General features: G+C 41.3%; 1 protein-coding gene across 1 annotated transcript in view; it reads right to left on the bottom strand.

Moving 5' to 3' along the window:
* PHACTR3 (phosphatase and actin regulator 3) overlaps window positions 1-14,366 on the bottom strand; it is a 104,129-nt gene that overhangs the window by 28,217 nt on the left and 61,546 nt on the right. Inside the window, exons 5-8 of the mRNA XM_032198249.1 lie at window positions 11,518-11,721; window positions 7,693-7,954; window positions 6,445-6,692; window positions 177-330 (exon numbers count right to left, since the gene is read on the bottom strand). Coding sequence (XP_032054140.1) covers window positions 177-330; window positions 6,445-6,692; window positions 7,693-7,954; window positions 11,518-11,721 — 868 coding nt within the window. The remainder of the gene's footprint in view (window positions 1-176; window positions 331-6,444; window positions 6,693-7,692; window positions 7,955-11,517; window positions 11,722-14,366) is intronic.

Here is a 14,366-nt window from a genome sequence, read left to right as displayed (position 1 = left end):
TACAGAAGCAGCAGTTAATTTTTTTTATGTGACTGATTAACAGCTGAAATGCGATATGTTGGTTTGTGATTCATGGCAGGAAACGGGTTCACGGGTGGGTGCCAGTTTCTCGTCTGACAATACTGAGGCCATTTCATTGGACAGGGAGGTTCATCCCTATTCTTAGATACACTTACTTTGAGAGCTTCATTTCAATTTGCTGCCGGATTTCCTGTCTTTCCTCATCTGTCCTCCTTGGGAAAATATTCCTGTCTTCCAGCTCCTGCTTACTCGGTCTGTTTCGTAGTTTTACTGCCAGCAGTTCTTTCTTGCATTTTCTTGGCAAAGTACCTGGGGCATGGATTGAAAAGGAAGATATTAGAAAGAGAGTTCCTGGAGATGAAAAACGTATCAAGAGTGGGAAAATATAGAGAGACAGCAACTTTTATGTTAACCTTTGTTAGCATTATGTTAGTCCTTATGTTAGCAGTTTTACACACTAGTTTGAGCAGTGCTACAGTTGTGCTCGTGAACAGGGCTCAGATGCAAAACTGCTTACAAATGCAGAAGGATCATGTTATCTTTATTGCCTTTATCAGCAAGCAGTGCTCTCAGGTGAAAATTATTTGCAGCTGAAACATGATTCACATCCCTAGTTTAGAAATCAAAGGCTGTGCATCTCGCCTCAGCCCTCTGAGCACCCCTGTAGCCCAGAGGAACCCCAGTTCCCTGAATCACTTGCAGAAGGATGGGATGGCTCTGGGATGTGTGACCCCTCTGCTCTGGGTGAGCAGCAGGCATAACCAGTGACAGGCAGTGGTAACTGAAACAAAGTTGTTGCTTGCTCACTGTGCATTTTTATATGTACATATAAATATATTTTTTAACATCTTTGTGCTTTTCAGGCATAGAAGATTGGAGTTGTGAGCAGACACTGTGTACAACATTAAATGTAAGCAATTGCTTATACCTGCTTCCTGTCCAAGGTGACAGTGTGCCGTAACAGAAATTTAAATCAATACTGTACTCCTGACATTGGGCCTTTCTTTCTGAAGAGAGCAGGGGAAAATATTCCAAGGAGTGAAAGAGAAGGATGTGTTTTATGGCAATTTTCAGAATGTGGCAAGTTAATTGGACATCTGGGCAATGCAATACAAATATTTATTGTGATTGCATGACCTGTCGTGCTTATTGTAAAATGGGCTGATGCGTGTTTTCCATCAAAAAAGCTGATCTAAAGCATTGCCATTACAAAAGAATTCTTTGTAGGAGGACATGCAGAAGCTGCTTTCATTAGGAGTTTACTGCTCTTTAGTGTGCTGGATGCTGAGTCCTCGCTGCTGCCCCTCTGGTGACATTAGAAGCGTCCTTTCACTCTTGCTGCAGGGAATTGGGTTTGAGCTCAGATGTTTTTCTCTCTCTTCTGTAACTCTTGAGACTTAACCATGCTAAGCAAGTGAAAATTGGACTTCTGAGTTTATAAAGCTATTTTGCCATGTGTGGAAAGACACAATAAAATGGCTGTAAGCTTTAACTGCTGGTAAAGAAATCGGTCTTCATTCTCAAGTGCAGATTGGAAGTATGAGGTGAAGTCTGTATCTGCCAAGGGGTGGGTTGCTCATGATGGGGGAAAAAAGAGGGATGTGCTACCAAAACCAATGAGCTGCTGAGTCATCCCAGTAGGGCTGTGGTCTTCCAGCAGTCATACTACAGGGAGGTTGTAGCAAGCAAATTTACCCCAGGCTCCTGTTTGCTGCTACTGCCTTGTACTGGCCTTTCTGTTGTCCAGTCCAGGACTTCAGAAGTCTGAAAATGACCCGTGCAGAGTGGCACCACTCAGGTGGGGCTCAGTGTAGTCACAGTACTCAGGGACTGCAGGTTCATCTTTGCATTTACTTGGTCTTGGCAGCATGGTGTGTAATTCAGGGTTGTTTGGTTTGGTTTCTTTTTACTTTAAAGGTGGTAAGTTTGTTGTTGTTGCTACTGTGTTTTTTTTTGTTGTTGTTGTTTAGTTTAATACTTTACCTTTTCTAGGAAAGGCCACATCATTTTTAAAGAAAATGACATTTAATTGGTGTTTTTATTTGGCATTTGAAATAGGATTAAAGTCTAGTTTTTTACAAGATGCTCTGGAGGTTGGCAAGACACTAAATCCTAAATAGAGTCTCATTCCCAAATGTAGGGTTTTTATTTGATCAGGATCTGTGGGCCTGCATTGTTATCATTATTGATCTTGAATTTCTGTATACAGAGGGGAGAAATCTGTATCACATCCACACATACATCTTCAGAGGGCTGGGGCAGAGTACATATGGTATCCCAGGGTGAGCAGGGGCAAGACTCTTTGCAGTTGCAGTGTCCTAAAATTAAACTTTTTAGAAGCTATAATAGGGACAAAACCCTACTTAAAGTCAGAAATCTGTGTTCTTTAGCACCTTCCTCACCTAATACTTTCAAAGTCTGCCTTAAACATTAATTAAATTAAACTGTACAGCCCTCTGGGAATCAGTAGGTATACGTTTAACACATGGGTAAAAGTTAAATTTTTTGGTTGATGCCACGCACAGCCTTCTGCTAAATGACTATATGACTCCATCAGAAACATTTGGATCACTGAGCCACCAGCCTGGGATTTTGTGGAGCTTTTTCAAGCCGCCACCAGAACTGGAGTGGGTGAAAATGGGTGTTTGCAGTGCTCAACCTGTACAGCACGTGAACCAACAGAACTCCTTCAGGAAACAACCTGAAACACATTTGGGGCTGACAGATTCCCAGGTATCCCTGAACATGCTCTCATTTTCACCTGCAAATTTTAAACAGCCAGTAAGGTGAACTTGGTCATGTCAGGAGATTGCTGCAGAGAGACTGCACATGCACTTTAGGTCTGATGTCTCCAGAACATGCTGGACATACTGCCCATGTGCTGGCTGGCTGTGAAGTGGATTTACAGGCACTGAAGTGCATCCTGGGTGCACTGAAAGCAAAATATATATATGCCGCACAGCACATGTGACTGTCTGTGCAGAGCTCCTTGGAAGGAAACAAGGAAGCTCTACATGTGCACGTTATTTTATCTTTTGGGGATGTGCACTACATGGTTATTCTCCCATTTGTCATTGACAGCTGAGGTATGAGCCTGCTCCCATCAGGCTGTTATAAAACTACCTGCCATGCCATACTAGATCTGATCTTTGAGTTATGGGAGAACAAGGGCTAGAAACACAGCGATTATTTGCACGGATGAGGTCAGAGCTCGTTTTCTGCTGTCCTCATCCCATTGAATGTCAGCTGAAACTTATGCTTTGCAGATAAAACACTGGATGCTTTTGCAGGAAGTCAATTTTTGAAGCTGATGTGGAGTCATTGACTTAAGCTAGCTCAATGTGTTCCCCAGAGGCTTGTATTTCAAAGTGAGGTGGAATAATGCAATGTTTTGCTTGAAACAAAGTAAAATGAAGCTGCTCCTTAGGGCTCTGTCTACTCCCAGGCTGCTCTGCTGCACACTTAGAAAGTCTACTACTTTGTGAAATTAAAAACACAAATCATATCTGAAAAAACTGAACTTTAACCCAAATCCTGCTGTGGTATTAGAGGAGCAGAGAACATACAACCCACACAGGATAAGCCGTGCTCACTTCATCCAGATGTTAGGATTTCTAAAAGGCTTATGCTATAGCCACTCCCATGGTCCATATGCACTGTGCACTGATTAATCTTTAGGGTATTTCACCAAATAAAAATGCAAGAGATCTGGATTAAGCTGATCTGATAGCCTAAGGAGCTGTTCCTCATGCCTGACCAATTGGTTTAATTCCTGAAAAATAATACCTGCTGGGCAAAATGAAAGGAGGGAGGTGATGTTACCCCCTTTTGGAAGACGTGCCAAGAAACACTGGGTAGTTGGTCCATTTTCATCTTGACTGACCCACTAGTGGCCAGTTCTGTTATTCCACCTCCTGCAGAACCCAGCATCTGATGTTTCAGAATTAAAATCAACAAATAAACAAAAACAAGAAGGGGAAAAAATATTAAAAATAAATAAATAAATAAAAAGGAAATAAAGCCCCAAACTAGTTTATCTCCATATCCATTGTCAGCACCCTGAGACAAAATCCTTCCTGATCGCTATCTCGGTGGAAAGTGAATCTGCAAATACCCTCATCTGTTTTTGCCAGTAAGACACCTTCAATGCCACTGTGTCCCATGACCAAGCTATCTCAGGCAGGATCTTGGCTGTGGCCTGTTACACAATTTATAGCAGCTCAGCTAGGTCAACAATAAGTGCTTTGAAAATTCACACCTTTTTCATGCTTGGTCTGCAGATTCCTGACAAAATTTCCTGTTTTAATTCAATTGAATCCTGACATTTAATTTCCTGTATGTTTACTGTTCTTTCTATCAAGCAAAAGGCAAATCCGAATACTGCATGCTGATGGAAAGACCTTGTGCACACTAGTTATCAGCTCTAGGCTACGTGAGAGTAAGGCTATTTTTAAACAAGACTACCATCTCACCTTCTAATTTTGAAAGGTTTCAAAGAGCTATGTATTCGCTACAGTGCTAATGGAAAGCAAAGATACAATTCTTTGCTTTTTCAGCATTGTGTGTGACCTGTACCAACCTCCATGTACCTGTGGGGCTGTTGCAGTGATACACCATGGCAGCAGCAGTGGTGAATCTGGAGACATGCTAAGGCAGTACACTAATTGTAGAGTCTTTTTTTTTTTTTTTTTTGATAGCTTCATCTCATGACTTGCAAACCAGCACGGATTCATTTATTTATTTATTTATTTATTTTAATAGGAAAAACCTGGAGCTTTTCTGGAAATTATTCTAGTGCTATCCCTGTTACTACTGCTTCTCTCCTTCCCTTCTGAAATGCAAACAGATGGATTTGAATGGATGCTGGCATAAGCAGTGCCACTAGTGTAAAAAACAGAAATGCCTTGCTCGTGTCCTAGTTTGCATTGCATAAATGGGCAGCATCATATCTCCAAAGCTTCTTTCTCCTGGGTGGAATAACCATCCCACACCAGGAATTCTGTGGATTAAGCCACCATTTGCTCATCTTCCTTGTACCCATCCATGGCAGCCTCCCTAGACACCAAACAGCTGAAACCTTGCATGGCCTGGATTTATGTTGTGCCCCTGAAATATATCTGAACTCCACCACTATAGAAACTGGGTCTTTTGTAAATGCATATTTAGAATGTGGTAGGACAACATACGTCCAAAAAAAAAAAAATGGGAACAGAGGAGAGGACAGAAAAACCTTAATGATCTTCAGGTACTTTAAATAAAATTATTTTAGGCATAAAGCTCAAGTCTTACAGTGACTTAATGACTTGGATGACTTGGGTAAATTTTATGTGTGTATGGAACTGGCTTCTTGGTGCAGAGTTTGAAGTTTATGTACGAGAAGATCTGAACACCAAGGAGCAAGAGAAATTATTTACAAAGATGAAGGCAGCTACAAGCAAAGAAATGAGAAAAAAAATATTTCTAAACTTTTTTTTTTTTTGGAATTGGCAAGTGTTTTGCAGGGAACAGGAGGTTATATACATATCTGAGGCCTCTATCAAATGATAAACCATCTTCAAGAGCTCTCTTTCCCCTTAGTGTACTTCTGCAGGTAAATACTAATCTGTATGTGGTCACCACACTACCTAATTTCATAACAGTTTTCAGCCTTACAAATTAGGCATCTGACTGGATATCTACACATGTACGTGTGCACATCCCTAGCACATCATCACAAGAGCTGGAGAAGCAAATCTGTATGTGGTTCTGGCCCCTGGCATTTTAAATTTGTGTCCTTAATCTTGTTCAATAAAACATTCAAGAATGTGTCAACCCCACCCCATTTATATTCACCAGTCAGACCTATACACTTTTCCATCTGGCTTTTACATCTTGTAGTGCTCACATTCAAAAATGTATTTAATAAATTCTGGGAAGCATGCCCTACCCAATCATAATACTTTACCAATTATGCCTGATACACAAACCATTGTATGAAGCAAGCCATAGATACACATTATGTTTTCTTAAACTGAAAGATGTAGTTATGAGGAAGAAGTTTCCTGTTTGGTCTGATTTGGTTTTGTTTCATGTTGTGTAGTCACTATTTCAAAGGGCAGATTTCAGGAGATGTCTGCAAGTGCTGCTGTTCTTATGTAGCAGTACAAAAGGTACATAAGTCACCAAAAGGGTAAAGCATACTGATACATTGACTTATCAGCATAACTCTGTATCCTCTTATTATGCAGTACGTACCAAAACAGGCATGATCACAGTCACTATGATGTAAACGTAACTTCAGATCTTCACCAAGATTCCTTAGAAAAGCTGATGTGACGACAGAGGAATGTGCACTGCTCAATATTTTCTGTTCTGTGCTCCCATGTTTAGAGTATTCGTTAGGCTACAGTAGTGTATCTTTATAATATAAGTGATTTTCCTTACCAGAAATAATGGAGTCATTCAAGACTTCTTCATCCTGATAAAAAACAGAGTCTTCCTTGAGCTCTGAGTTCATGATCATGTTTTCTTTGTTCTCATCAGACTCTTTAACTGAGTTACGCTTATTTTCTGAGTCACTGCTATAACCCAGTGAGTTCTCCTTTTCTTTGTTGCGCTCCATGCTAGACGTTCTGGATGGACGGACATCCACTCTTTTTTTTGGAGAGCCTTTGCTTTCTCTTCCGTGGAAGCTGTGGGTGGAAGGTGCAGAGCCCAGTTTTTACAAAAGACTGGTTTATTGCCACAGTAGGAACTTATCATTATAAGAGACTGACCAGAATGGCCTGTAGCTCGTTAAGGCCAAAGCAGAGATTTCAGCATGGAACAACAAGGAATAGCACCCTTAACACTGTGTTGACAATGTTTATTATGGATCTACTTTCCTATCTTTATCAGAAAAATAAGTTGCAGAAAGGTAGAGACTAATATGTCTTTAATATATAACCATGTGCTATGCTGTACTGATTTAAAAAAAAAAAAAAAAAAAAGACAATATCCTCACTGTAAAACATAAAAGGCATAAAATATTACCATTCTGATATTTTATGATATTTTACAATCATGACAAAGGTTTAACAGGGCCTAGAAATGATATTGTATGAATCTATTCCCCATGACTATTCCCTATTCCCCTGCTATGGAGCTGAGAAATGTTACCAACTTAGCTCCAAAGCTCTGTTGGAAAAGGTTATCTCTGTCCTCCTCTAATACAGAGGAGGGTTTATAGTGAAAACCAGATAAAACACCTGACATAGTCCCATACAAGCATTTGTATTAGGAAATGCGTACCGTGTATGTTCGTGTATAAGCCAAGAGACATAGTGAAATAGCATTTCTCATCTGTAGAGTACTCATATTTATAGCACTCTTTGCCTTAGCTATCTAACTTGTTGTCTCATGGGGAGGGTTTCTTTGCAGTAGGTCAAGGATTACCAAATAATTCTACCTGTTGAAAACCACCTTCCATGTCACGGTAGCCTCTTCATAAAGGAAGAACATACTTTAAAGTAATTGCCAAATCAAGCCCTTTAACCAGGGATAGATGTTCAAAGTAATGACTTCAGGAAGAAAACAGACCCAAGCCGTAGGATAGATAAAATGCTAATAACAGGGGAAGGACATTTACCAAGAAAAATGATTTAGTGGAATGACTCTCCCCATGCACCCGTGTAGCCAAAAGGCTTCAGGTACCTGTCCTGCCGGTGTTTGGTGGCCAGAGCCCTGTGCAGTTCTTCAATGACTCTGCTGGGAGGTAAAGGCAGGTGGACGGCAGCCAGGTGAGGGGAGCCAGTCGGTGTTGTTACCTGTCCTCTGACATGGGGATCAGAGCTTTTCTGGCCAGAGGGATGGAAGAGAGCAGCTTGTCCTGAGATTTGGGAGGAACCGACAATTACGTAATTCTTCAGGATAGTGGAAGGAGGAGATTTCATGGCTGGGTCATCCGTGTCGCTTCCTGCTGGCAAAACACGAGGATAAGAGGTCATACAATGCTGCTTGTGTTTTGGCGCATAAAGCTGGCACTGAAATTAATTCTTCTGTTGAACAGGAGAAAATGGTGATGTTTCCTTCTTGCTAAGAGGTAACTGGCTAAGCTGATTAACCATCTGAATTCAAAAGGCTCGTGCTGCACAAATATAGATCTTTGATCTAGAAAAATAAATGCTTTTCCCATTCCCTCTCATTCCCCACACAGATTCTTCTTTTTTCCAGCCCATCATTGCATTCTTGATCATCAGTACTGTTCCTCCTAACCACCAACTGCCTGTGCTGCGGCGTCTTCCCAATCTAGCGCTTTCTCTGCTGGCCTCTGGCAGACGGTATTAAAATTTATGCACTGTGGTTCTCAGTCAGGACAAAATGTACCACTGTCTATTATCTGCTCCTCTGTGATTGCTGTGCAGCTTAGACCTCTGTCTTTCATATGCCAGTTGAGGAAATGCCAAAATTATTATAGTATAACGTTTGCCTAACAAAACTTGCCAAATGAAATCCAAATGATAGATGGCATACTGAGCACTAAGAAGAGAAAACAAAGGGTAAAGCCAGCTAATATATAATTTTTACCCTCTAGATTCAGGTTTTTATGCTGCATAAGCATTTTATTGGAAATTAGACTTCGTTAGATACATTTCTCTAGCACCCAAGTCCAAAGTGGACATTTCTCTCATTGTAAGTTTGATAGCTTTCCTTTCTTAAGAATACTTGGCCTGAAAAAATGCCAATTAGTATTTCTGTTCTACATGTTTTTTCCCCATTTTCCATATAACCCAGGCCCAACCTTCTGGTGCATGGCCCTGTTTATTCCAACAGTTCAGTCTGGGTATAGAAAGCCAATGTGACGTCTTCACACAAGAGGGTATTTCTTTTATCTTGTTGCCACCTAGCGTTGTAAATAGGGATTTAAACTGATACAGCCCTGTACAGCCTTTGTACAAACTTGTTTTCACAGAACATGTTTACTATTTTCTCTTTGAGAATGGAGAGTGGAATTTATTGAGGGCGACAGCAAAAGCACAGGTGAGAAGAGAGCTCCTGTAGCCACAACCAGATTCAAACATCAGAAATTTGAGAGTAGCAACACTGGTCTCTTTTTCACATTTGTGGGGTGGAGAGGAGAGCATCCTTCTGCAGGGAGATTTGCATCTATTGTATAATCTCCTTGCTTTTTCTAAGAGAGGTCTAACTCATTATTTTTTTTATTGGTTTGTTTTTTTTGTTTGTTTGTTTGTTTGTTTTTGAAGGCATTTTTGCACATTTCTCTTCATCCAACCCAGATCAATGGCAAGAGTTTAATCTCTCTTTTTATACATCTAGCAGGAAGGTAGGGGTCAAGCTGGTCCAAAAGTTACCCTGTTTAAAATCTGAAAAAGCCTGAAAGCACTGGAGGATTTCTCCAAGTGTTTAGGTGCCCAGTGTGCCATGCTTTGGCAGTGAGACACCTTCCCAGCCCAGAGGTGATCAGGGTAGCTTCTATGGCTGGGAGACAGCCAACCTGTGCTAAGAAAAGATGTTTTCTCAGTGTACAATGCAGGTTTGGTTATGTGCTACTGTAGAAACACATAGAAGACATTTATGATCAATTGTTGTCTTTTAAATTGTGGCCTGAGGGGATGAAAGAGCACCTCTTCAATCACTTTCTCCCTCTGCACCATGGGAGAGGCTTGCAGTGTTTTCTCAGAGCAAGAACCCTGGGTTCAGCTCAACCCCAAAGCAGGAAGGGAGGAGACTTTGTTTTATCTTTGTATTTGCTTGTTCCTGGAATGGGCCAAAGGCCAATTTTGTCCTCATTGCAGCTTGGGCCAATATTGAGAGTTTCCCTAAATCACACCTTATTCATCCTAATAACAGCTGTTCAGTGAATAATCTTGCAAAGTGATGTCTTGGCACCTTGCCCTGTTCCCCTCTCTCTGTGATTAATTGGTGCTTGGCTTATTCCTCACTCCTCTGCTAACAGCATCTCTAGCATTGTTAAGGGGGGAAAAAATCAAACACAGAAGAGCTTTTCAACCTCTTTGTCTTGCTGTTCTTTTTATAATAGCTCTTTGTTTCTCTCTCCCCATGCATTTGTATCCCCTTTCACTCACTGACAGTATTTGTTTAGTTTTAACTCACCACTGCCTCCACATCCAAACAAAAATAAATAAACATATAATCACTGTTGAATAAAGGTCTATAGTTACTGGAGTCATTGAGAAAACTGAGTTGTTCTTTGTGGGAAATTTAGATGAGGATGAAATACTAAAACTTAGGATATCCTGGATGGCAGAGGAAGTGCTTAGGGACTGTAAAGTGCCTGGTGGTTCTGTAATGTTGTTACCCTCTATAGGTTAGTTTTTCTGAATCTTAGGCAGAGCACGGCTCTCTCATCAGCTGAGAAGCAATAAAGAAACATCCTGGTTGTGCTTGTTCACGTTGCAAGATGGAAGAGGCAGGCAACAGCCTGACTCAGAGCAGAGAATGGTGAGGCAATCCGAACAATGGCTCCCAGGAAGCTCTGGTATGATACTCTCATGAATCCAGGTCCTGCTTAAGCTCTTATGGCTTCCAAACATGGTCAAAATAAGGACATTTTCCATATGAAATAAACATCTGTTCCTCAAAAAGACCAAAAGCACTGATATTTTCTATGAGTTCCAGTGGTCACATCAGTGTCCCTCTGATATTTTGTTTCCTGGTGACTTCGAAAACCCTGTTATTTGTGTCAGTGGGATGCAAATCAGGGCTGAGGTAATGGCTGTCATTTAAAAGTCTGAATACCCAAAAGGTTTGGCATTTAGATGTCAAGACTTCATTCTAATTTGCAGTAAGACCCTGTTAACTGCTTTTACCATATGTAGGGGCCCTAAAATTGGAACGCACTAAAATCATATTCACTTTAACACCCTTTCTGTAGTGCCAGAATGTTGGAAAACGTAGTAACGTTGGCAATACGTTAGAAAATCAGGAAACATTCAATGAAGGCTGGCATGGAGGATTGCTTTGTGGGAGCCAGGTATATCACTTATGTGCATCCTGTTTAATTACACCAGATTTTATAGCTTTAGTTTAGGCCTACCCTAGAGAGCAGAACCTGCAGACAGAAACCTCTACAGAGCCTATCAGGTTGAACTGGCTTGTGGCTGTTGTACTGTTATCCAGCGGGATTGTAGGTAATGAAAACATTTAAATCTCCTTGTGTTTTATGGCATATCGATATGAGCATCTGATTCAGCAGATGTTTGCGGTTGGTTTGATTTGTTTTACATGTGTTTAGTGCAATAGACTCCAACTAAATAATCCTCGGGGAGATCCAAATATGTATATATATTTGAAGTACAAAGATCAGTGCGTTATCAGGCAGCCAAACTGCTCAGTTCATGAAATTCATTATCGTTCACTACAACCACAACCAGCCGGATTTACAGTAGGCAACAACAGGCTTGCAAAAGGATCTAAGATAAAAAAGAGTATACAGTGCTGTGTAGGTGAACAAAGCGTAAGGAGTGGGGAAGTCTTTCCTGACTGGAAATGACTGACCTGTTACACTCTTGGTGATTTTGGAGATCGCCTTAGGCGGTGGAGCTGGGAGCAATGGAGGGCTGGGAAGCTGTGCTGGGTTTCTTTCTGTCCCCTTCTGGGGAGAGTCTGTGGATTCAGAAATGAGTAAGGCTTGTGGACTGTCTTCAGATGCTGGCAGACTGGCATCTTCTAATTCTTCCACGGGTGCTGAAGGTTTCTTGGCTAGCAAGAAGATGAGTAAAATTAATGGAAAGGGAAGTTAATAATACTGATAGGCCAGGAGGCAATGCCAGAAACATTCAGAAAAACAGAACATATGGTACACAGCTAGAAGCACTTATTTACCTTACTGGAAATAATGATTGTGAGAAATAGCCAACTAGCCAAAGCAGGTAAAGAATAAAATGTTCAAAAATATTGAAGAAATGGTAGTTTTGATGTTCCTGAGAAAACTAGTGAGTCTCTCTTACATTCCATTCCTTCCCTTAAGCTTTTTTTCCTTCTCTCTTTTTAATAACAGGGACAGCAAGGGAAAGCAACCTTTGAGAACTGCAATGGATTTTCTTACAGTGGTGTAACTGCAATAAGCACAGTGTTACTGAGTGAGCGCCAGGAACATACAGCCATAGGGCAAAGACTATCAACCCTGTAACATTACATGAAAGCTGGTTTTCCAGTTGCTGTACACGTTTATTTTCACAATTTAGTTTTTATCTTATTTAATATATGACTACAGCTTGCATCCTACTGCACCTGACTCCAGAACTGCTGAGGCTAAAGTTGATAACCAGGAAAAGTCTGTCATAAAAAGATTTACCAGTGGATCTCAGCAACTAGCGCAGAATGGAAAATGGATGAAGTACTTAAGGAAAAATTCAATCACCAAAGCCTTAATTTGAGATGGTGAAGCAGTGCTCATTTCAGGATTGTCTCCTGAAAGATGGCAAAAGCACTTAGCTCTTAAAGTTAGTACAGGCTGAATCACCGAGCAGTTTGTCAAATTGGGCTGGCTGTGATGAGGGCACAGGGGAACAGATCCAGAAAGGCAAGCAGCTGAAGCAGGGTATGGGTGGAATTTCAGTGAAGTTCGGTATTAACATCTTTGAATTCTGATCAGGTACCAGCTGACTCTGGCAGTGCTTAAAGTTACCCAGTGCCTCATGGTTTGACTTTCACACTCTGTACATGTGTACAAAGATCACATGAATATTTGCCATGGCATACACTGGGGCCACAGCCGGGCTTTGAGCAACTCGGGCAGGACCTCCCCAAACAGCACGTCCAACCACCAGGGGCCCAGTAGTGGTCCAGCAGGTGGAGCACTCCTCCAAATGGGGAGATCCATGTTTAAATCTCCCTTCAGCAGGAGATGTGTCCAAACGGTTTGGGCTGGAGAAATGGTAAATCTCGCTCCCTTTAGCAGCCTGGACTGTCAAAGCAAAGTATGTTTCCCTCCAAATCATTCCAGAGCGTCTCCTAAAATCTCACAGAAGTGCGTACCCACAGCTGCCACATCACAAACCTTTTCTTGGCTCGGTTTTATGTCTTGTTTGGAATACAAGCTCTCTCTCAGCATCCTTGTGTTTAGAGTGCATGGGGAGGCACCAGAGCATTTAGACAGTTGGAAACAATAGTATTGGCAAGATAATAGCATTTAATTTGTTGACAAACAGATTAATGAGTGTGCCTAGAAGTGGAGGAACGGGTATTTGTCATTCAAGAAAGACAGGAAAGTGGAATAAATACACATCATTAGAGGGATTCTTGTGAAATTTGGCTTGATAGGAAAGTCTTATGTGATAGTTGCCTAAATTATTAAAGGAAATAATTTTCTCTAAAATATACATTTCTAGGGAAATGCTTTGTTCTAGTCTGACATCAGTTTGTGTTTTTTTGTGCCTGCTGCATAGAAGAGAGAATGTGGAATAGAAGTGAAAAATTAAGTCACTAATAGGTTCCATTATAGAAAGATCAAGAGCTCCAGTAGATGTTAGTAGTGTGACAGGAAAATTAGTCATATTTGGATGTTTTCCCCTGAGCTGAGCGATACTTTCTGCTGGCAGTAATTTCACTGCAATCAGGAGGCCTGCCTGTGCCACGAGGGGCCGTGCAGCACCGAGGCAGAGGAGCAGCCGTAGCGGGTCCTTGCCTGTAGAGGAGGCGGATCTGAAACACGCTCGGCCTCTGGCAAACATCTTTTTGTTTCGGAACTGCATCTTGTTCAGAGAACACTATCACAGAAACAAACTGTCATTGTGTGCTGTTGTCTTAAAAAAAAAAAAAAAAAAAAAAAAAAAAGTCCATTTTACAGTCCCAGCAAAGAACAGTTTGTTTTTATTTTTTTTTCCCATGGTTGTTTTTGGTAATAACAGTGCATTTGACTCAGAGTCTGAGGCAGACCTGAGTCTTGAGTACACAAACCTATTAACACATTTCGTACTGCAGAGGGAATGTTATCCTGCTGAACTTATTCCAAGGGCTCAGCACTAGACTCCTTGGCAGAGTAGCTAATTATTCGTAGAGAGCTGCTTGTCAAAGTGCCGCCTTGCTGGTAGGTAGGATTCATCCCCTTGGGACTGTCCCCATGCCCATTAGCTGGGTCGGGTGGGGAACACTGACCTGGCTCTGCCTAGGCTGTTCTTCTGCGTTAATGAAATGTGAGCTCTACAAATAATCCTTTTTGTTCCCTCCTCTTCCCCTCCTGACCTTCATGCCATGTCATCAGGATGAAATACAGCATATTGGGTATGAAGCAAATGTATTCCCTTTGTTTCTAGCTGGTCAAATATTCATACAAACTTGTAGAAAGACACCTACTGCATTGGAGACCTAGACTGAGCTCAAGGACACAGGTGTTGTAATAAGCT

Source organism: Aythya fuligula, chromosome 16 (assembly GCF_009819795.1).
Source record: "Aythya fuligula isolate bAytFul2 chromosome 16, bAytFul2.pri, whole genome shotgun sequence".
In the NCBI taxonomy this organism is placed as follows: Eukaryota; Metazoa; Chordata; class Aves; order Anseriformes; family Anatidae; genus Aythya; species Aythya fuligula.
This window is presented reverse-complemented; position numbering and strand designations above follow the sequence as displayed.